At 41.5% G+C, this 22609-nt stretch overlaps 1 protein-coding gene across 1 annotated transcript in view; it reads right to left on the bottom strand.

The window, feature by feature from the left end:
• Positions 1 to 21497: 21497 nt before the first annotated feature.
• The window catches only part of SHPRH (SNF2 histone linker PHD RING helicase), a 50704-nt gene continuing 49592 nt past the window's right edge, over positions 21498 to 22609 (bottom strand). The window contains exon 30 of the mRNA XM_008635950.2: positions 21498 to 22489. Within this exon, the coding sequence (XP_008634172.1) occupies positions 22393 to 22489 (97 nt within the window). The 3' untranslated portion in view covers positions 21498 to 22392. The remainder of the gene's footprint in view (positions 22490 to 22609) is intronic.

Below are 22609 nucleotides of genomic sequence, written 5' to 3'. Positions count from 1 at the left end.
CGAGCAAAACAGACTCGACTTGGGGGAAATTAATTGAATTTATTACCAATCAAAATAAGAGTAGAATAGTGATAAATAAAACCAAATCTTAAAATCACCTTTCCCCCACCCCTCCCTTCTTTCCATGTTCAACTTCACTTCTGATTTCTCTACCTCCACCCCTGAGCTGCACAGGGAAAAGGAGAATGGGGGTTTGCAGTCAGTTCATCACACGTTGTCTCTGCCTCTCCTTCCTCCTCAGGGGAAGGACTCCTCCCACTCTTCTCCTGCTTCAGTGTGAGGTCACACCCCTGAGAGACAGTCTTCCATGGACTTCTCCAACCTGAGTCCTTCCCATGGCCTGCGGTTCTTCGCAAACTGTTCCAGCGTAGGCGCCTTTCCCTCTGCACAGGGCCACAGGTCCTGCCAGAATCCTGCTCCAGCATCCCGGGGAGTCACAAGCTTCCTTTGGGCATCCACCTGCTCTGGCATGGGACTGCTCCACGGGCTGCAGGTGGATCTGTGCTCCTCCATGGACCTCCATGAGCTGCAGGGGCACAGCTGCTTCACCATGGTCTGCACCATGGGCTGTAGGGGAATCTCAGCTCTGGTGCCTGGAGCACCTCCTCCCCCTCCTTCTACACTGGCTTTGGTGCCTGCAGAGCTGTTCCTGTCCATTTGCATGCCTCTCTCCAGGTGTTGCTCTGCAGCAGGGTTTTTCCTCCCCTCTCAAATACATGATCCCAGAGGCACTGGCACTGTGACTGATGGACTTGGTCTTGGCTGCTGGTGGGTCTGTCTGGAGCCAGGTGGCATTGACTCTGTCAGACATAGAGGAAGCCTCTGGCAGCTTCTCACAGAAGCCACATCTGTAGCCCCCCACACAACAAAGAGCTTATCACACAACCAAAATATAAGCACATTACTTACCAAATTGATTCTAACAAAAATGCTGTCCTTCAGAGTTAAAAATGCTGTAACAGTTCATATCTCCTCAAATTTGCATGGACAGAGAAATTACCATCTTCCGTATTTGGTGTAATTGTTCTGTGAACTATTCAGGTCAACCACATAGTTACAGTGAAACAGTCCATGAACAGTTCATAAAAAGCATGTCTGAACTGAAAAATCACTCTTTGCATGCATTACAGATATCCATATTTTGGTACTTTTAGTTTTTATTTGCCTTCTTGTGTCTTTGAATAGCCTCTTATTTTAAGAAACAAAATTACTGCTTTTGAAATAACATAAGCCAGTATATTTTCCAAACTTTGGTGGTGCCAGACACACCATGCTTCTGATGCCACTCTTTGTCAGATGACAGATGAAACTGAGTTCAGCAAAGCCAGAAATTAAACCTCAAACCCTACTCAAGTCACTGGGGCACAGGCACAGTAACTGCAGCATGAGCTCAGTGCTCTGCTGAATTGGGATCTGTGGTGTGAAAAGCTACACTGAACTTTTCACAGGAATGCTGAAGTTGGCCCAGACCTGCCCACACTGTCAGATCAGACATGGTACCCTGCTGCCCCTGTGTCACTGCTCTGTGCAGGCACACTGAGGTGCTTGGGCTCAGTGCTTCCAAAGCCCTTGGTCCACGTGGGCGCATGTCCCCTCCACGTTGTTGACATGGGGTGATTCTGACATTAGTCCAGTGCATGACCCAGAAATGCCCCACTCAAAACCATGGGACACTAGATTCCCACAAAAAAGAGAAGTGGCCAGTCCTGTGAATCTTCTCCCCCCAGGTGGGGGAAGCTGTTTGTAGGTGTTTGTCACAATCCCTGTGGCAAAGTAAGGCATTAGCTCAAGAGCTTTCTGACTCCAAGACTTTTATCTGTAGGATCCCAGTAAGGGTACTGAAAATTTGCAGGGCTTCATGGCCTGAGGAGGGGCCACAACTGCAGTTAGTTATTGTATGTGTGTAAGTTAATCATATGATCTTACAGTTCGAAGCAGACCAGAGCCCATTCTGCCAGCCTCGTCCTTTATTACAGAGGCCATGTGAAAAGGCACTCTTTCAAGGTGAGGAACATCCCTAGACCTTTTCTCTTACTGGGTCTTTAAACAGACCAGTTTATTAGCTCCAGTTAAGGGGAAAAATAGAACTACCTGATGTCAACACCAATTTTATTCTACCTGTCAGGCCATTTTGACATGTAACTAACAGGATGGGTATTGGCAAGCAAACACAATACTGATAGAGGTTCTTGCAGTTATACTGGAGAAGTTGCTCTGTATTGTGTTTGTGAAGACAATATGTGCACTAGCAGAAGCCTGAAGGTTAATGAAGAAATATTAGGAGACAAGGAGACTTGTCTGCAGCTGCTGTTTTGACAAACCTTCATAAAGGGAACATTTCCATCTTTATGCACACACAGCTCCATTAAAAGCAGTCATTATTAGTAGCAATTATGGTTATTTTGTTAGCACTGAGACATGAAGAGAGACCTCTCTTCTCCAGAGGAGAGGTCTGCTCTGTTCCAGAGTCTGGCTTTTGGAATGGGATGGTTTGAGGGGAGCCTTAGACACGTGCTCCAAGCGTTCTTTTGCTCTCACCCTAGTACCACCCTAGTGCCTCCGAGGGGGCACTTCAGTATGTTGCAGTGAGGCACCCAGATGGGAGGTACAGGGAGTTCCCAGAGCACCACACCCTCTGTTTGCCAGCACGGTCCTGGCAGCTCTCGAGCCTACAGCCCACGCTCAACCACATTTGATAGAGGTGTAGTTGCCAGGGACAGTAAGGTCCCACATGTGTCACACGTTAAAGAATGCCCAGATGAGAAGGGAAAACTTGTCAGTGCTGAGAGGGAGAAGGGCCAAATCTCTCCCTTCCCTTTCCTGGGAAGTGAGCTGCTGGCAGCCCCGTTGGCACATTGGCCCAATGAACATGTGGCTCACTAGCCCCAGGCTGCCTTCTACCCAGCCACAGACCATGGTGGGGTAGATGGTGAGTGCTTGGAGGCGCTGGTGAAGGACCAAAAGGGATGTGACGGGAGCTAGGGGCATTACTGTGCAAGTGTCTAGGGGAAGGAACACTCCAGGCTTGGGCTGATGAGGTCCTGGATGAACACCAGCTTTCAGCAGTAGCTGGGACCACATGGTCTCCAGGGTCCCTTCCAGCCCAGGGGCTCTGGAACAAATTCTCTGAATGCTTGGCAGAAGGTAGATGCTCTAGAAAACTTGAAAGGAAACAAAACTTTGCGGTGGAGGGGTTGACAGAGGCTGGTGGGGTTGACAGAGGCTGGTGCCATGGCAGCGGGGTGAAGGCAGGAGGTGACATGCAAATTAATAAGGAGACAGCCTTTGTCAGCTGTCAAAGCAGAGTAGATTAAGAGGAGAAAATGAACATTCATTAGTGTAATTTCAAACTAACAGCTGGTGCCAGACATGATTAAACTCACACTGTGTAAGGCAGTGAAGCCAAAAGTACACATCACCTGTTCTGCAATAGGTGTTCAAAACCTAAAACTCAGGCAGTCTCACTCACATGTCCTCTCCTTCCTTATACAGAGCACCCTGGCTTCTGGGAAACTGTTGTTCTTCTCATTTCCCCAAAGTGCACATCTATTTGTCATGATGTTTTGCACATTTTTAATAACTCACATTGTGAATTATAATTATGGCTATTAATCCAAGGAATGTAAGGTAGAAAGCCGCTGGACTTTTTCTTCTCAAATTATATAGTAAATCTTCTATAGTAAATCACCTATAGTAAACCTTCTGAATTTGATCTTTCTTTGTAGTTGTGAGGTTCTTTCTTTAATTTCTCTCATATTTAATTTCTCTAATATTCTCTGAAACTGCACACATAGCAAGTTTTCGTTCTTGTCTATGCAAAGATATATTCCCATGGATTTTGAGCAACATCAGCTTCTTGCTTAGTGTCTGTCAGTCTTTTAAAGAAAATTTACAGTTTTGCAGAATAGGCATACTTGCTCTTATTGCCTAATGCTGCTAATATCTTACTAATGATATAAGTTATTCAAATGATGCATTAAATTTACAAATTCTTCATGGTCATAAAATTTTCTGGAAACATCAGGAGGCCTCACAGATGTTCAAGTGAATAAAAAGAAACTAGGACAGGTCAACAGTGTGAAGAAAAGACAGAGAAGGCACAGAACTGTGTGCCTAATCCTCAAACATGTGTGCTATTCTGCAGTTTAAGCCATCCCATCTGCAGCACCAGAAGAAATAAACACAGCATTTAGGGAAAAATAGGTTTCTTTTTGAGACCAGGCCATTGCACATATTGCCACTCTTCTTCCTCATTTGGTCAAATAGTTTTTAATGCTGAGCACAAACATTTCCCTTTTCAAAACTGTGGCATTTGGGGTCATTCAGGTATAATCTGGATCTGGAATGAAATAATAACTTTTAGCAGCTTGTTATGTGTTAACATCAGGTTGTTCTGTAACTAGATTATATACACATATTCCAGGCTCTGAAAGAGAAACACTTAATTTCTAAAGAATAAAATAAACAAGAAGCTATTAATTATAGCTATGCACTACAGCAGAAAGACCATAGGTTCAAAATATCAAAATAGGGGCTTGGGTCTTTCCTTAGAATCAAGCTTTCAGCCATGGCACGGGGGACTCTGAACTGCACACCCACAGGATGCACAGTTGATATCTAGGAGCTGTACTGATGGAGGATGCTGAGTTGCAGCAGATTTATATCCTCATTTACCCAGAATTTCTTTGGTAGCTGAGCAGAGCTCCCATTTTGGCTCTGTACACAGCCCTGAAATAATGCAGGCAGGAGCACTGGGTTTTTTCTTGCAGAGTTTTGCTGTTGAATTGTGAGAGGCCAATCTCTTGTGTCTGATCATCTGCCTGGATCATCTGAGTTGGAAGGCAGCCATAATAAAATCCTCTGAGCTTGATTTAGGGAGCTCCAGTATAAGTCTTGTTGCACTTTTACTCTTTGATTTTTGCTGCAAAACATTTTCTTACTGTGCTGGTTTTGGCTTGGATAGAGTTAATTTTCTTCAGTAGCTGGTGCAGGGCTGTGGTTTGGATTTTTGCTGTAAATGGTGTTGATAACACAGAGATGTTTTTGTTACTGCTGATCAGGGCTTACACAGAGCCAAAGCCTTTTCTGCCTCTCACCCCACCCCACCAGTGAGGGGGCTGGGGGTGCACACAGAGTTAGGAGGGGACACAGCTGGGACAGCTGACACCAACTGACCACAGGGATATTCCAAACCATACAGCATCATGCTCAGCATATAGAGCTGGGGCAAGAAGAAGCAAGGAGGGGACATCAGAAGTGATGCTGTGTGTCTTCCAAAGTAATCGACACATGTAATGAGCGCTGCTTTCCCAGGGATGGCTGAACACCTGCCTGCCCATGGGAAGCAGTGAAGGAACTCCTTGTTTTGTTCTGCTCATGCACACAGCTTTTGTTTTTCTGTTTGACTGTCTGTATCTCAAGCCACGAGTTTTGTCACTTTTCTGATTCTCTCCCCCATCCCACCAGCGGGGAGGAAGGGAGCGTCTGCGAGGGGCTCTGTCGGGAGCTGGGGTTAAACCACACACTTACATAACAGATGACATTTCCCAGAGCTTAAATCTAAGTTTAGACAAATAAACACTTTTTTTGAATCAATTGCCAAACTCAAGAAAGAAAACAACAAAAAATTGTCTGGATGGAAATTAAGTGGATGTTTATCTCTGATAAAACAAGCAGCCCAACAAACAGGAACATTTTGAAATCAATTCAAATGTTCAGCTTTTCCCATCGGTTAATTGCAAAATGAGAAATATGATTTTGAAGCCAACTAATATATTTCTTTCTGGAGGCATTGAAATAATTTATTTACTTTTCCAACATGAAACAATTTGTTAAAGTATCAAATATTTCAGTATTTTTATAATTCTGTCCTCTTTGGTTTAACTGGAGCACATTGCCAAATTCAACTTCAAATGGTATGTTTCTGCACCCCCCCCCCTTCTTACCACACAAAAATTAATTTTTCAACTAGGTTTGATTAATGGTCTGAGAGAACAGTAAATTGCTTAGCATTATGTAAGAAGTCAAAGCACAACAGTAAACACCATGTAGGTGCTTCCTATCCAGTTCCAGCAGATGCATGCAAAGAACAGCTGGATTTTCTTGTATTCATGCTATTTTCCACATTACCTGTTCTTGTACCCTGAAATGCAAGTCATTGTACACTGTTGACTGTAGGCAGGCAACAAATATGAATGCAAGTCTCTCAAAACAGCTCAGCAAAATACATAGTAAAGTGAGAAAATAGAAGATTTTTAACACATTTTCATTTGACTCAAATAGACAGGACAAAAAATGGATTTTCACATGATGAACTGAGTTGAGTGTAATTTATATCACTTGTCATACAGGATGTAAAGATTGTTACCCGTTTATGTGTAAGTTAGAGAAAAGAGACAGATGAAATATTCCAGGGTGGGAATTGCAAAGCAAACCTTTGCTCCTGTAGAAATTTTCATAGAACTACGATAAGACCAAGGTTTCATTGCAAGCTCTCTTGTATTTAAAGACTCCTGATATTTTTTTAACATGCTATCCATCAAAATTCACAGTGAATGAGGCAAGATTCCCAGCTACTGATGGAGGGGACAGTGACAAAGGACTGATGATTCCCTATCAATTCTTCAGAAACCCATGACTGAGTGACAGGAATAACCTCTCATCAATTCAGGAAAGAGCCTTTAGGAAAGATCTTCCTCATCTGACTTCTCTGTGCCTCTGCTGATTTATGGCAGATGGGAAACAGGTCTTGTGTCATGTCAAGTCCTTGTAATGATCAGACAAAATTCAGCTGAAGAGGTTTGCAGCTGAACTTATGAAAGGAATGGCATAGACCTTGCTTTGTCATTTTTGTTCTAACATTCTGGTCTTTCACCATATTGATGGCCTGGAGTTGTCTCTTTGAGCTACCACCACTATTTATATTTTCCAAAAATAAAAATTATATTTTCTTTACTCCTGAAAGAATTATAAAGAAATAAAGAGAAAATGGTTTCTCATTTCTGCTCTTTCCTCTGACACAAGGATGCCTAGTGAGTCATCTAAATTCAGACTGAAGTCTAGAGAGCCACAGCAGCAGCTGTTTCTAATGACATTCACTGTCTATCTGTCTGTCCGAATTTGGTAAGTTTGACATTATTCAGTGAGTCTGACTACAGGAATATGTAATTGTCACTGAGATCAAATGAAATTATACAGATTACAAGGAAAAAAGCCCATCAGATGAAGGCATAAAAATAACCTATTTGTTTAATGTGGATGAATACTTTCTAGAATTTGAGGATTCTTTTTCAAAAGAAAGGCACTTGGAATCTCCACCTCAGTCAGGCCTTGGCACAGACAAGGGTTTCATTGATTTCTGTATAAACATTAAAATTAAGCATTTGCATTCATACAGCCGAGGCCAGTTTGATTCTTCATCCTATTAATCCTAATTCAGATTTAACGTAACCCTCTTACCTAAAGATCTACAAAAGATTTCTGGATTGAAATTTATGTAGAAATACATCTGTTCTGAGGCTCAGCCACAAAAAGTACAATGAAAGAAGTACAGCTAAGGAAGAAAAGTCAGAATATCTATTTCTCATAATTTCCTAATACTTTGAGCTTTATGTATATCCTGAATAGAAAATGGTGTCTTCTCCATAAAACAGATTTTTGAAAATGCCGATTCAAAAATGTAAAAAAAATTAAATATTTTGACATTGAAGAATGAATAGTTCTTATTTCAAGTCAATGGGAAATAGAATTGTGAAATTCTTGCTCAAACTCTTTATGCTTCCACTCCTTCCTGCAGCCTGTCTTCTTCCCTGTGACAAACCTCTTGCCACTCACTGCAGCTTTCCCATAAATCCCATAGTGCACCATGAAGTAAAGAACTTGGCCCCTGGGATATGTGAGGCATTTAGACTAGCACTCTCAAAGGAAAATGACTCAGGGAAAACTTCTACAGAAACTGGGTATTGTATTTTAGGTATATTTTTCTTAGAAATCCCAGGTCAGCAGAGCAACCAGAGCAGAGGAACAACTTTGCTCTCTACTTACTGGTATTGCCTTGTGAGCCCCTAATTAACATGTGATGCTGTTGGTAGTACAGAACTAGTCCAGCTCATACACAGGTTTAATTTTTAGGAAAATATTTCTTCTCTTTGACTCAGGTTCGGATCAATCTTTTAGCCCAAGCAGGGACTTTCATGAAGAGCTCTGCATTGTTCTGCAAAGGTAAAAGGTCCTTAAAGCCTGTGTGTGCCCAGCTCTCAGCAATAGTGTAACATGCACTCCTTGAGGAGAGCAGTCAGCAGTTCTTAGGGATACTGCTTGGCAGCCCTTTCCATTAGGAGACTAATGCAGTGGGGATGGACATCTCGGGAGACAAAGCTTGGTCCGGAAACTCTCATCCCTGGTTGTTTGAGGGGGTGACTCAGACCCCCTTCATGAAATATTATCATGCTCTAATCTAATTTAGCACTTCCCTGACTCAGAGATCACTGGAACAATATGTCTGAAATACAGTAATTACTGCCCCACACCTTGTCACACAGGGTGATTAATGATCACTGAAATTAGGAACCAGCCCAGCACCTTTTCCACTGGTAGCAATAGAGACTCAATAAATCTTTTATTTATGATAGCAAACAACTTCCATCATTAAAACAATTCTGTTAGTCTTTTTTCTTTTACATAGGCCAATTTTTTTCAGTTGTGAAATACATTGCAATCTTGAAAGACTTCCTTTGGGAAAGAATTTAAGTAACTATTTGGGCCTGATGCCTTCCTTTTTCTTACACAAGTCATCCACCCACAATTTCCTTAATAAATGACATCACATTAATTCATAGAAATGCAAACCTCTCCTATACCAGTGTCTCAACAAGAGTGACAGAAGTCTTCTGAGTGAAGATTGAACAAGAAACCAAGCCCACCCTATGCTCCAGTATTAGTAATACTACAGGTTTCTCTTTCTGAGGTTTACCAAGGGGCCTCACAGCCACAGCACAGAGTTAGGGTTGAGACCAGCAGCTGATCAAGGCATGGCTCCATTGTCATGTGGCCCTGGAATTCAAATGAGGGAACCAGTACAGCAACCTGGAGAATGGTTAAAGGATTAAGAAAAGAAAAAGAAGTCATCTGTTAAATGCAAGCCAAGGTGTTTATTTTAAGTTTCATTAGTGCTGCTAAACATAGATTCTGGAGAACTGGAGATAGGCATGTGTTGTGTGCAAGAGTTGAAGCACCTCTTCCCTCACATCTGTGCCTAGCACACAGTGTCTCCAGAAAAAAAGACAGGAATGGAAAAGAACATCCTTTGTCAGATGCAGGACCCTTCTGCTCAGGTCTCAGCAATCAGTGCAAGGAACAAATCCTGATGTGGAGTTTGCATTAGGGCAAGTGTAGCTTGTTTTTCAGGTTCTTGTTTGCAATGACCCTCTTGGTGCTGACGGCAGTGTGTGCCACTTACACAGCCACTTCCAAAGGCTAATTGGGTACAAGCATAGACACTGGGATGTACTGACACCTTTGGATGGGGTAGGGAAGAGTGGAGTGGTTATCACAGTCTGTGTACCAAAGAGGCTTTCCTGCCTCTCAGTGTGAAATGGTAATTTTGATGAACTGCCCAGCAAGGCTGCTGGAACCAGAAGGCTTTGGAGGCGTGTACTCTGACACCAAATGATGGCTTGACAGCACTCCACCCCAGTGTGCAACAGTCCTGAAAGTTCCCTTTTCCCATGCACAGCTCACTCTGATTTACAGGTGCACTGGCAGCAGAGCAACTCACAGCCAAGTACCAGAGGAGCTGATCTGAAAAACACCTCCTGAAGCACCAGAGCAGTGACCCACAGACACATCCAGGGAAGACTGTAGTAATCTCCTCCTGTTGGCAGTGTGGGAAGAGCAGCCCTCAAGCCGAAAAACGACCTGATAGAGGAAGGTCCAGCTGTGTCTTTCCTTTCCTTTAGTGTGTATATGAACTCTTTGGGAAAAGTAACAAGGAAATGCTGAGTATTGCATTAGTAGCAGACAGGTGATATTCAGCTTCACTTTGCTGAAACAGCAAATCTAGCTGGTGATGTGGAAGGGATGATCTCCAGCCACATGAGATGTTTACTTGAATATGAAATCCTCTGGGGCTCAGTTCCTGACCAAGTAAAGCCATGCTGGTAGAGTTGCCGAAAACAGCACCAGCGAGAAGTACTGAACTTCCCCCTCTGGTAAACGAGGGACAGAACTCCAGCAACACCTCTGGTTCAAGGCTGGTGCAAAGATCCCAAGAAGGTGATCATGTCAGGGAGCATTTTAATTATATTGGCCAGGGTGAAAAAACCCTGATATTTTCTATCCGACTTTTGCAATTATTTATACAGCCTCTGGTATTTTGCAAAATGAAGGGAAGATTATTTCTTGTGTTTGCAGAGTTTGCACAGGGAGAGTTCCAGCTCTCTGTTTACCACTGAGTCACCAGCTGAACATCAACTTGACCAACATTAAGCTGCAGCCAGTTACTTCCACCTCAGCGCCAGCAGTTCCCTCTCACTGCCAGCTAACCCTTGACACAGAGCTCTGCAAATGCTCTTGCCACATTGCAGACAAAGTTCCTGCTGGTTTAGGACCGGTTCTTGCTGTAACTGAAGCAGCTTATGAAGGTTTTTATGTACTAATTGTCATCCAAATTCTCATGGTGGCTGTTTAACTTTATGTGCTGAAATAGCTTGTGAGCTGCAGGACATAGAAAAATAGGCTATATCAGTTTCTGCTTTGAATGGATGATTTGTATTTAAGAAGAGGTCTAACTGAGAAACAGAAATGTAACCATACAGTGTATTTACCTCAGAAAATCTCAAAAAATTAGGTTCAGGTACAAGGGAAGTGCATCTAAAATAGAGCTTTCCCTTTCTAAATATTCACCATTTTCATCCTCAATTTTCATAGTAGTCACTTACTGTTCTCTTGGAACACAGGCTGAGACTGTAGTTATCAAATGATGCATGCCCTGGCTCAGGGTCGACTGAGGCTGTGACTCCCAAGGGATGGGAGACAGTTGCTCAGCACCCATTACCGTTTCACTGACACTTAGGAGAATTAGTGCAATTAGAAATTGCAAGACACAGGAAATTCTCAAGCTGACTCTCCAGGAATCTACAGAGGCTAATTTTAATCTTCCTGAATGTAGGTTTTCCTGCAGAACAGAAATCTGGGAGCAGATGCTGCCCTAGAGAGCTGAAATATTCTTCTTGGAAGAAACTCTATGCTCCTATCAAATAGTTAGCAAGAGTCTGATCCGTCTCTCCTTTCTGTAAACATCCTAGTGTTTACAGCAACATCACAATGTTAAGTACTACTGTACCAAATCCAGATGTCCCAACTCACGAATTTTTTTTTGAATTCTTCTGTGGATAAGGCAAGCTGCAGCTTGCTCTAGATGGATGTAACCAGAGCCAAAGTTTACTCAGTTGCACTGGCAGGAGCACAACAAAACTCCATAAAGCTCCAGATTTACAGTGGACTGACTGACAGCAAAACATGTCCCTAGATACTGAAACATACCCAGAGGAACCAACCAGTTTGAACATCTCATTGGAAATGGCCAGTAGCACACCTTACCTTTTGACCTTTCGCTCCAGCTGTGACTCCTGTTTAGCTTTTAACTGCCAGAAGTCCGGATTTTCCCTTTTCCTTTGCCATAGGAATGCCTAACAATTTTTGTTCTATTAACACACCATCTTCCTTATTCAGGATACAATGGACAGCTAAGCAAAGGAAAACTAGATGTAGCAATAATTTCTTATTGTGTGTGCTAGAAGGAAAAAGTTTCTACCCCCAGGCATTACCTGTGCACTCCCACTTCTCTTATTGCAGTTCTACTTGACACATCCCCGTTCCCATGCTCCCTGGATGAGGATTACAGGTCTCAGTCATCACCAGCATGCACTCACAGTTCCTGAAGGCAGGGGCTCACTGCAGGGGCTTGTGGAATTGACACAGGGACCATCCTGTGCAGTATCAGCTAGGAGGGAGTCAGGAGCCAGGTTCTGACTCAGCCTTCAGTCATATGCCATGGGTAACACATCCTCACCTGCCCAAAGCCAGAGGGGCTTTCTGACTCCTTCCCAGTCAAACCTCAATAGGAAATGGATGTTTTCAGGGTGATTCCATTGAAATCCTACCTTTCATTTCTCACCCTGTACATCCTATTACAGTATTTAAAATGAAAGGGATTTCTCTCTCTCCAGCAAGGTGGAAGTGTACTTCATGAGTGAGTGCTAGTACAGGTCATGTCATAAGATGCTCTCATCATAACATGATGTGATGAAAGCCTACATGTCACCCACCGAGCTATTGAATCAATGAGATTCCACTGAGGAGTTTCTGTGCAATCATCTTTTAATAACTACACCCCAAAGAGCCTTGGTGCCTTCCTCTTACATCGTTAACACCTTGCTATTTGTTTGTTCCCAAGTGTAACAGATATATAAAAGCCTTGATCAATGCATGCAGCATTTTTGACTGGTGTGCTGCCTTTTTGATAGGAAAACTTTATCTCCTGCCTGTTTACACCGTAAGTACTTCTGCCTATCAGGTCATAACATGCTCTGGTCTGTTAACAGATGTGGTGTTTTTCCCAAGGTCACACTTTTTTCTACATTATTGCTAGAACTGACATCTCTCGAGGAAGACTGGCTGCTCAGTGCAGGATGGCTGTCAAAAGCTGTCAGCTGAGTGTGGGGGACATGGAAGACAATCCTGCTCTGCCTGCACACAACACTCAGTAGCAGGGAGCATTGCAAGGAACCCAGCAAGTCACAAGAGCCTTTGTGGAGCTGCATCAGTATACAATAAATACCACAGTAAGAGCAGGAACAGGATCCCGTTGTGTGCCAGCAGGCACCATGCGCGACAGCTTGTGCTGAATGGCTCCAACACCACTGTGCCAGCAGCTCTGGGCAAGGCAGGCAGCCCAAGACCAGCATTGTGCCAGTGCTGGCTGCCCCTGGCCCAGGTGGGTGAGCCTGGTCCCCCCATGGGATGGGGGAGGCTGGGGCTCCATCTCCACTCCGCTGCCATCTGGCTTTGGGCTCTTCACCCTCACATCCTTTGCAGCTTCTGTGCAGTGTGGTTGCAGGTTGTCCCTCCCTGTAAAACTGCTCCACAGACCATTTAACTCGACAGAGAATATCCCATTTTAGATTTGTACTTCGGATTATACCCCAAGCACTTGTACAGTGCCAGAAGAATAAGGCCCTGCTGGAGTGATGTATGAAACTCACATAAGATACCTTTTCTCAATATAATTTCTTGTGCTTTATCAAGAAGTGTGGTTTTATGAAATGTATCTGCTATTTTCTTTATTTTTTAGTTCTATCTAGGTATAACTAAGTGCACATTTTTTTATATTTTATTAAAATTTTAAAATCTTAAAAGGAATTATAAACAGTAACACATGAACTGCAATACACCAGAGGGCCAAAGAGGTCTCCTAATTATACCACTCTCTTAAAAATAGTTTGTATATATTGGGATTGACCAGGGCTGATTTACAGTTCCAGGAAGGAAAATATGACACAACTGATCCAACAGATAACTTTATCGAGGAGATGTCACAGGCCTGGTCTCCATGGAGCAGGAGACTGTAATGAAGAATTGCTGTAGGGAAGAGTCAACTGTTTCCAAAAGTCAGCAGTTTTGGAGCTGGTTTCAACCAACAACACTGGAAAGAATAATTATGGACCCCTGTGCTTCTACACATACTGTAATTGCAGTTTTGAATAACACTTATTTACACATGCAGAGCATTCCTATCAGTTGATACTATTTAACAGGTAACATCTATCAGACAAGTCAGTTACATTATGAGGAACAGGAACACAAATGATTAAGCGCTGTCTCTCAGAAGAGGCACCAGCTATTTTTCCACAAAGCAGGAAGATGGAGAGAAAAGGTATTGAATGTTACATCAGTCAGTATTATTTCAGTAGCAGGATAATTTAAAACAAAAATTTATATTCACAAAGGCTTTGAAATAGCTGCAAAGCTCAAGAGACCCTATGATGTCATTTTGAGAGCAAACTGTGAGTGCAAAAGAAAGGCTATTGACGGAAATGTTAAGTTACTCAGACACCAAGGGAACATAAGGTTGTGCATTTATCCATACCTGATAATTTTCAAATAAAAATTTAGCTTTGGTACTTTCTAAATAAATGATTTCACTGAAATTACAATAGCTATATAAAGCAAGGAAACATAGAGGTAATCAAAATACACTTTTCTCGGCTTATCATCCAGGAATTTCAGTTTTGGAACACAATTGAAATATGTTCTTTTCTTTCCTGTGAGTGCTTTCTAGAAGTCATTAACTTGCTGCTGCAAAAGCTGATTAGTTTCAGTGTTCTGTTACTAGAACAATTAAATTACACGACATCAAATCGCTTGCAAATGCCTGGCAAAGTATCTGTTATAATATGCAGTTATATGAAAGAAAACATTTTCTATCAAAATGTGTGTAATTATAGATTTAAGTCCAGGGTCGTGGCTTTGGACTTTAAAACCTCTCCACAGAATCAAGTGCCTCAAAAAATGGTCAACGGCGTCCTGTGCCCAACAGTAGGATTCCTAAAGTGCAGAGTGAGCAGGAACTTTACTCAGAAAACCTTTCCTCTCTATTTTAGAATCAAATCCCCCAGGACACTCCTCTCTACCATTCCCCCACTCTCACATTTGTCTTCTGTGTTACAGGAGCAGCAGTGTGCCCTTTAGTAAGCAGAAGTTCATTCACTTCATTCACTTTTTCTACCCCTTTGGTGTTTCTTGTCCTTTAATTCTATTCTAGAGGCTTTTAATGAGCGTTGTAAATGATTCAGGGTCACCCACCTTTGTTAAGAACAAGTAACAGGAAAGAAAGACACACTCCACAGGGAAAAAAGTAAAGTCCTACTAAACAGTAGTAGTTTGTTGATGAAGGAAGCGTATGTTAAGAATTCTAGAAACTTTACAGAAAATCTATGCTTACAAATGCTTGAACATTACACTATACAAAAGGAGAGATTCTCCAGAAATATCCATGACATGTCCCTCATTTGACGCAGCAGGCTCAAACCTTTGGCTAGATTTCTCAGCACTTGTTTCCCTGCACAAGAGGGCTGGCCTTACTGCCGTTCACCCGTGCTGCAGAAACGGACGTTCATGAGGTGCAGAATTTCCCAAGTGACAATTACTGAGTCCAGTGTCTTGCCCCTTCAGAGACACTTGGTAAATTTACAGCAGAAGTGATTAATCACCTTGCCTCTATTAAGCAAAACCTTCCTGTTTGGTTCAGTAAGGTTAATCTATAAAAATATATCTTACAAGTTTGAACTGTTATCCTTAACAAATCCACAGCATTTGACTAGGAAGTCCGATGACTTAGGTGCACATTAGGGGCTAAAACTTTTCAATACTCCCATTTGTTCAACCACTGCACAGCCCTGTATGCTCATAGCCCAAGAACTTTCAGTAAGAAAGTGACTAACATCTCAAATCTGGAACACAAAAATGTGCCACTGCATTTAGATGAACATTTAGCTCCAATGAATAGGCTACACTTACAATCTTTCACCCTTTGTTTATTCATTGCTTGTATCAGTGACTCATTCCTCCCACAGAAAAATCAGCAGAAGGGCACTCACATTTTACAACTATTCTTCATTTTTTGCCTTCAACCTCCTCCCATCTCCTCCAACTCCATCTAGAACAGATTCCACCTCTACTGCAGCATGTACAACAGCAGCAGATATGAATGGATCGCCTGGTCTCAGAGATATCCCCCTCCATCTCTTTTCTGGCTGGCGGTGAAGTGCTCTGGGCTTTCTATGTCTGGCTTTCTATGTCTGTTCCTACAGGAACTGTAGGACAGAATGTCTTTTAACCAGATCTGCTTACAAGATCTAACATTGGGGGCAGCAGTTACCACGGGGTAATCATGTCCACAACTCCTACATTGCTGCACTAAGATTTTGTAGAAGACTAGAAGTGAAACAACACATATATATGTTTTTCAGTAATACTTGGTATAATAAGTATAACTGAGGTTAGACTAGAAGTCTGTAGTTTCCTGGGTCTTCCCTCATGTCCTTCTGGTAAACTGGAACAGCATTAGCTACCTTCCAGTCAGCAGGGAGCTCCCCACACCTTTGGTAGATGATCAAGAGGGGTTCTTCCATACCATACACCAGCTCCTTCAGAATGTTGGGATAAATCCCATCAGGCCCTATGGACTTGTGAACATTCAGCCAATACAGCTAGTCCCTTAAAATTTAAGCATGCACAAATGCAAAGTCACCATTCCCACACTCATGAAACTCCATCTCAGGAGACTCCAAGAGTGACAAGGCAAAATTCCATCAAGGTAACAAGAAAGGCAGTCTAGATTTTCTTCCTCAACCAAATGACATAGTCAAGAGGAAGTCTGACACACATAGATCATCCATTAGCATAAAGAAGGGACAATTCCTAGCAACATAACATGAATCCCATTAGCTCACTTGCTTCGACAGGATAGAAGGAAAAGCGGCACAAAACTCCTCACAACTATCTAAGCCAGCCTAAACCAACAATTTACATTTTGAGACACTCTATAAGCAGTCAGACTTTATACTTGGTAGAATTTGGAAAGGTAGTTTCTACCCAGTATGAAGGTTGCTATCAAACCAAGAGGTATTACATCATGGAAACAATGGCACCTGTTTCTAAACTGATAAAATTTGGTTTGTGTCCAGTTCCGTGAATGGGGTTGGGCACTTACTTGTGTAAGCTCTATAAATACACAGAACAAAGGAACTTGGAAGTTAGCCCTGGAAGGCTGATATCTTGTACATAGAAGAAAACCAAACCAGAGATTTACAGGTATCTCACAATCCAATTGCCTAAGAATTATTCTAGTACTTAGAAACCCTATGTCATCTACTTCTACCCCAGGCGACTTAACTCCTTAACAACATTTGGAAGCTACAATTTCAATTAACTGTCCTCTTTACACAGTGTATGACTGTAGAATACAGTGTGCCTACTTGGGACTTGAATGCAGTACTACCATGAATCAGTAGTTGCCTATTCCTTCTTCCTTAAGAAGAGAAGACAGTAGATACACTGTGATTTGTGACAGTGCTTCAGGTGCACTTTATGAATCCCGAAACTATAGGCTTGGCAAGAAAAACCTGTAAGCCTCACTGCTTACTCAGTAAATAGATTACTGGGGTCCTTTTTGTATGTCAGATGTATGACATAAAACCAGATATATAAAAGTTACCAGACTGAAATTCAGTATCTGCTGCTAGAGTGGTGAAGAGGAGGGGTAAATGAAAATATTATAGGTACAAAAAGGAATTTGTAACAGGCTAAAATTCCCTTTACCTCAGATAGTTTTCCTGTGATGCAGTAAGCTAGTTTTACTGTAGCCATTTTTTGGATTATAACTCTTTTACTCTACTTCCACTGACCAAACACAAGCATTCTTTGTAATAAACTGAGCAAGCTGGGGGTAGGAGGAGGGTGGAACGAGATGACTGACACAGAAAAAAAACACAGGCGGAGGGAAAGACAGATGTCTTGCACCTTATTTTTTTCTCCATTATGAAATCCATTTAATTTACATTTCTAGCATATAATCTTGTAAAGACCTCACTTGTTTCAGGCAACCAAAAATGGAAGAAAAAAAAGCACAGGCACGATGGCTTTGTAACTCGCCTTTCAGCCTAAAGAAAAGCATAGCATACAGATTTTAAGCAGTAAGTCTTTAGATTAAGCTTCAGAAACAGGCTTTATTTACAGCTAGAAAAACCCTAGATTTCTAGGTTTTCCTCAGAAACTCATCTAATTGCTTACCTTGGGAGAGCGATACATTTCAAGGTTAATTTTTTTCTTATACTGGTCAATGCAAGATTGATCAATACAGACTTTTTTTCCCTGCAAATTACTGAAGCACAGTTTTAACTGAACAAATAATTCTGTGACTCCTGAAAAAGGTAATGTAGTCATAAGGACTGCAATAATGAAAGGAAAGAGGACAGCACTGTTTGTGTCAAAAAAGACAGTGGTAGAGAGCTGTTAGCTGGTGCCCAGCTACTAGTCCAGACAGAATTTTACAGAAGGATGTACATCTAATCATGGATTTAACCAGATACAACTATTTTTTTTTTATTTCTGTAGGATCCTACTCACAGACTACTCTAATACATCTGCACACATTGGCTGTTTGGAAGACATGGTTTGGAAGGCCTATCTCACAAAAAGCATCATCAACTCTTATGTCCAGTCCTTAATATGCAACTTGAACATGCAAGAGAAGATTGAGGTAAATCTCCTTTTGTGGTACCTGACCTGCATGAAAATTGTAGTATATCCTGGACTTTCATTAGTATGTGAAAAAGTTACCTAACAGGTTAAGGTGTAAACAGGTTAAAGATGGCACAGGCTGATTTAGAGACCAAGAGGGAATCTTAACTTATAAATTCTCTTAAATACCCTCAGTGACATTCACAGAGCTCAATTTAACACCAGAAGTTTAACACTTCAGTTTCCAAGATGATCATATTGTGTGGTTCAAGGAAGTTCACTATTTGCATCAAGCTTTTACAGATACCAAAATGACAGCTCTGTTCTATAAGGCACTGAACTTTATATACAGGGAGAAAACCTGTCCCAAAATCCTCACCAGCTACAGTCAAAAAAACTCCTAACATCCTTTGTCATGGAAATGGAAGAGATAAAAAGTCAGCACTGAGGTCTTTGGTAAAACATCATTTTTCAAGGGACTGACTTCACTGGATAAGTAGTACTGTTAACTTGGATCACATTTACATGTTTGAGCAGGAGAACACACAAGAATCTGGTACATGACTCTGGTATGTCCACGTGAATGTTTGCAAACACTTCAGTCAGTAAGTGTCTGTCTTCTGTGGAAAATGCCATTTCTAGGAGTATATTGGAAGTCTTAAGATAGGGCAGACTCTGTTTTCAGCTAAGATACTGTCTTTCAAAAGTGTTCTGGTAGAGAGCAAAACCATGACAGCACCATGAAAACAAGCTTATTATTCTTTGATAAGAGAAAAGCACTGCAGATGTACGAGCTGCATTTTTAGCAGGAAAAAAAAGAAAAAAAAAGAAAGAATTCATTTCATGAGAAATGTCTGAAAGAAAAACCTTTGTCAAAGAAACTAAGTGTTGCAAAGAATGGAAAATAGCATTAAATTTGGTCTCCGTGTTTAGTATTATGTGAAACTTGAAGAATTACAACAGACACTGGCTATATATATACTCCAGTGGTTCAACCCTCCAATTTCAAGAGGTGCTTTAACACAACTCATGCCCACCTTTTAGTGTAGTATCTCCAGAGCTCTAGGTGCTGGTGCTCCAGGGCAGTCAGGAGAGCACCTAGAACCACATTTTCTGGCATTCCATGCTGTTATGTGAGTATAAAACAAGGTAAGCCAGGACTAAAGACTCATGCAGTGCTTGATGAGAAGCTGTGTTTTTGGTTAGGAATTCAAAAGCCACATGTTTATAAATAAACAATGAAACCATCGTGTTTATATAAATAAGCCAAAACTTGAAGAGGTTGGGAAACCTCTCATAGCTGACATTTTACAGTTTGCCTCTCTGTCTTCATATTCATTGACAACTATTCTTCCCACATCTAGTTAATTAAAATGGGAGCTATGAATGTAAATACTATGTGCTTCCACAGTTTTTAGCACAGATATGTAATTTCTCAGAGTGAATAGCAGCTTCTTGTGCAGTCATATTGTGTTGCACAATATCAAAATTATCTGAATATGATGAGGAAATTGGAATGTTGCTGCCCTCAAGAGTTCCTGGAGTATCTGTACAGCATGATCTCCAGCACACTGTAAAATAATTTAGGCTGGAAGGGATCCATGGAGGTCATCTGGTCCAACACACCACACATAGCAGGACCAGCTTCAAAGGTGGATCAGGTTGCTCAGGGTTGTTTGAGTTCCCAATACATTCAAGGATGGAGATGTCACAGTTTCTGTGTAAACTGCTCGATCAATTCTTATCTAAAGAAGAGTCTACTATCTATTCCATTTCCCTTGCTGCAAACTGTAATCTGCAAAGACAAAAATCAGTCCTCTCCAAAATAAAATGTACATAGAGAATCATAGAATGGTTTGGGTGAGAAGGCACCTTAAAGATAATCACTGCAACCCCCTGCTGTGGGTAGGGACACTTTCCACTAGACAAAGGTCCCATCTAACCTAGCCTTGAACAATTCCACAATCTCTCTCAGCCAGAGAGAGTCCACAATCTCTCTCAGCAACCTGTTCCAATGCCTCACCACCCTGTTAGTAGAGAAATTTTTCCCAATATTCAATCGAAACTTGCCCTCCTTCGTCTCATGGCCATTCCCTGTTGTCCTGTCACTGCAGGCCCTTGTCAAAAGTCATTCTCCAGCTTTCTTGCAGCCCCCGTCTAGGTACTGGAAGGTGCTGCAAGGTCTCCCTGGAGCCTTCTCTTCTCCAGGCTGAACAACCCCCACTGCCTCAGCCGTTCTTCATGGGAGAGGTGCTCCAGCCCTGTGATGAACTTGGTGTTCCTCCTCTGCTCTTAATCCAACAGGTCAATGTCCTTCCTGTGCTGGGGACCCCAGAACTGGACACACCACTCCAGGTGGGGCCTCACCTGGGCACAGCAGAGGGGCAGAATCCCCTCCCTCATATCCTCCTGGTCACACTTCCTCTGATGCAGCCCAGGATGTGGTTGGCTTTCTGGGCTAAGCCAACTAAGATTAACACCTATTACAAATACGGGAAACAGAGATACATTTTCTGTAAAGTTACTCAAATACTTTTTTCTCAAGATTATCCAATTGGTCCAGAAGGCCAACAGAATATGAATTCCAGAAAAATACTTTTTAATATAGTATTATTCGTGCAAATTCTATTCCCATTTGTTGTCAGCAGCAGAAAACTTGTCTGCCATGTGGATAAACTGACCAGCGCTACTCAAACATATGACTGAAGATAGATCAATAACTAATGGCAAATCTATTCAGCAGACATGGTTAAAAATTCTAAGATGAGACTTCTTAAAGGACTCATTTTAATTTCAGGCTCAAGTAAGATTTTTGAAATACACAAAAATCATTGTCTACTGTAACAGCAAAATATTGTAATTTGAGGGAAGTAGCCTGTTTCTTAAGCATACCCATTTTCCTGCTCTATAAATACAAAATTGTGTTTAATGCCAACTGCATAATTGAGCTTGCTTCTGTAATACCTTTGGAAATTAATGTTATGTAAATGCACATCCATACCCTATGCCAAAAGGGTTAAAAATTATCTTGCCTACCTTCAGCAGTCTAGAAGTTAGCCTAGATTTGTTTTCCAAACTATCTAGTATCAACAGAGATGGGTAATCTTGCATATCTAAAGATGAAGCTTCACAAAAGTTCCATTTCTCCCCACTATTTTTCTAACTTAGACCAGGCACCTAATAACTAGACTGCCTACTATAATTTCTTGTATTTTGTTTATTTAGATTGCTGCATCTTTAAGGAGAAGAACTAGACAAAAAGATCAGGGTGAGAAAATGCACAGAAGCACCAAATAATTATGAAGTGATCAGCAGTGTAACCAATTAATTTTTGAAAATTCTGTAACAAGTGCTTTTTTTTTTACCCAGAGCACTAAATTAGTCACAGCTTAAGTGAAAACATGTACAGCAAGTCTTTAACTGATCACCAGACCAACACACATACAAAAAGCATAATTTAATTATCATCTTTTTGCAGTGAGTAAGCATTAACAATGAAATATTTAACTGTCAAAAGTCTTTATGAATATCTAAAAGCCTAATACAAATATCCAAATTATTAGTAAAGATTAGTAATTTGAAGTGTTAACAATAAGACATTTAATAACTCTGCATTAAATCTAACAAGCCCTTTCTAGAAGAATATTAATTTACAGTCATTCTTTCTAACAACTCTTTGTACAGTAAAAAAAATTAGATTTGTATTTTTCTGCTTCCCTTTCCCACCCAACCACCCGCATAGTTTTGCTCTCAGACTGAGCTACTAGCCGATCAAACCTGATGGTAAAAATCCTCTCAACCAAGGGTCCAAGATCTCAGTTTTAGCATCCAGCTCAAATGCTCTTTGGGAATAAAATCCATGTTTTTGTATAATGTGCAAAGTGCAACTTTTATCCAGTGCCATCAGAAGTGTGTGCTGCTATGAATGTCACTAAAGAATAAATCAGTAACAATTAAGACTTCTCAATTTCCAGCTGCTCTGTTATGGACAAATGTTAGATGATGTCTACAGGAATGACAGATCAAGTGGATTATATCCTGGTGCTTATGGGGTCAGATACTTTCCAATTTCATTAGATTAAACCAATGTTTCTACTCAAGTTCTTCAGTTTCCTCTGTAAAAAGGTCAGCCAAATCTGCCACTGTCAACACTGAGGCTTCCGACTGTTTCATGGAAGAGCTCGTGTGGCTGTGGGAAAAAATTGCATGCAGGCATCAGAGAAAGAATCAATGTCAGTAACAAGCTGTGTGCACTGAAGACAGACCACACAGTTCAGAGTCAATACCCGCTCAGCTTTGAGGCTCAGCA

This window comes from Corvus brachyrhynchos, unplaced genomic scaffold (assembly GCF_000691975.1).
Source record: "Corvus brachyrhynchos isolate BGI_N302 unplaced genomic scaffold, ASM69197v1 scaffold6, whole genome shotgun sequence".
In the NCBI taxonomy this organism is placed as follows: Eukaryota; Metazoa; Chordata; class Aves; order Passeriformes; family Corvidae; genus Corvus; species Corvus brachyrhynchos.
Note: the sequence above shows the minus strand (reverse complement) of the source record. Positions and strands in the feature narration are given on the sequence as shown.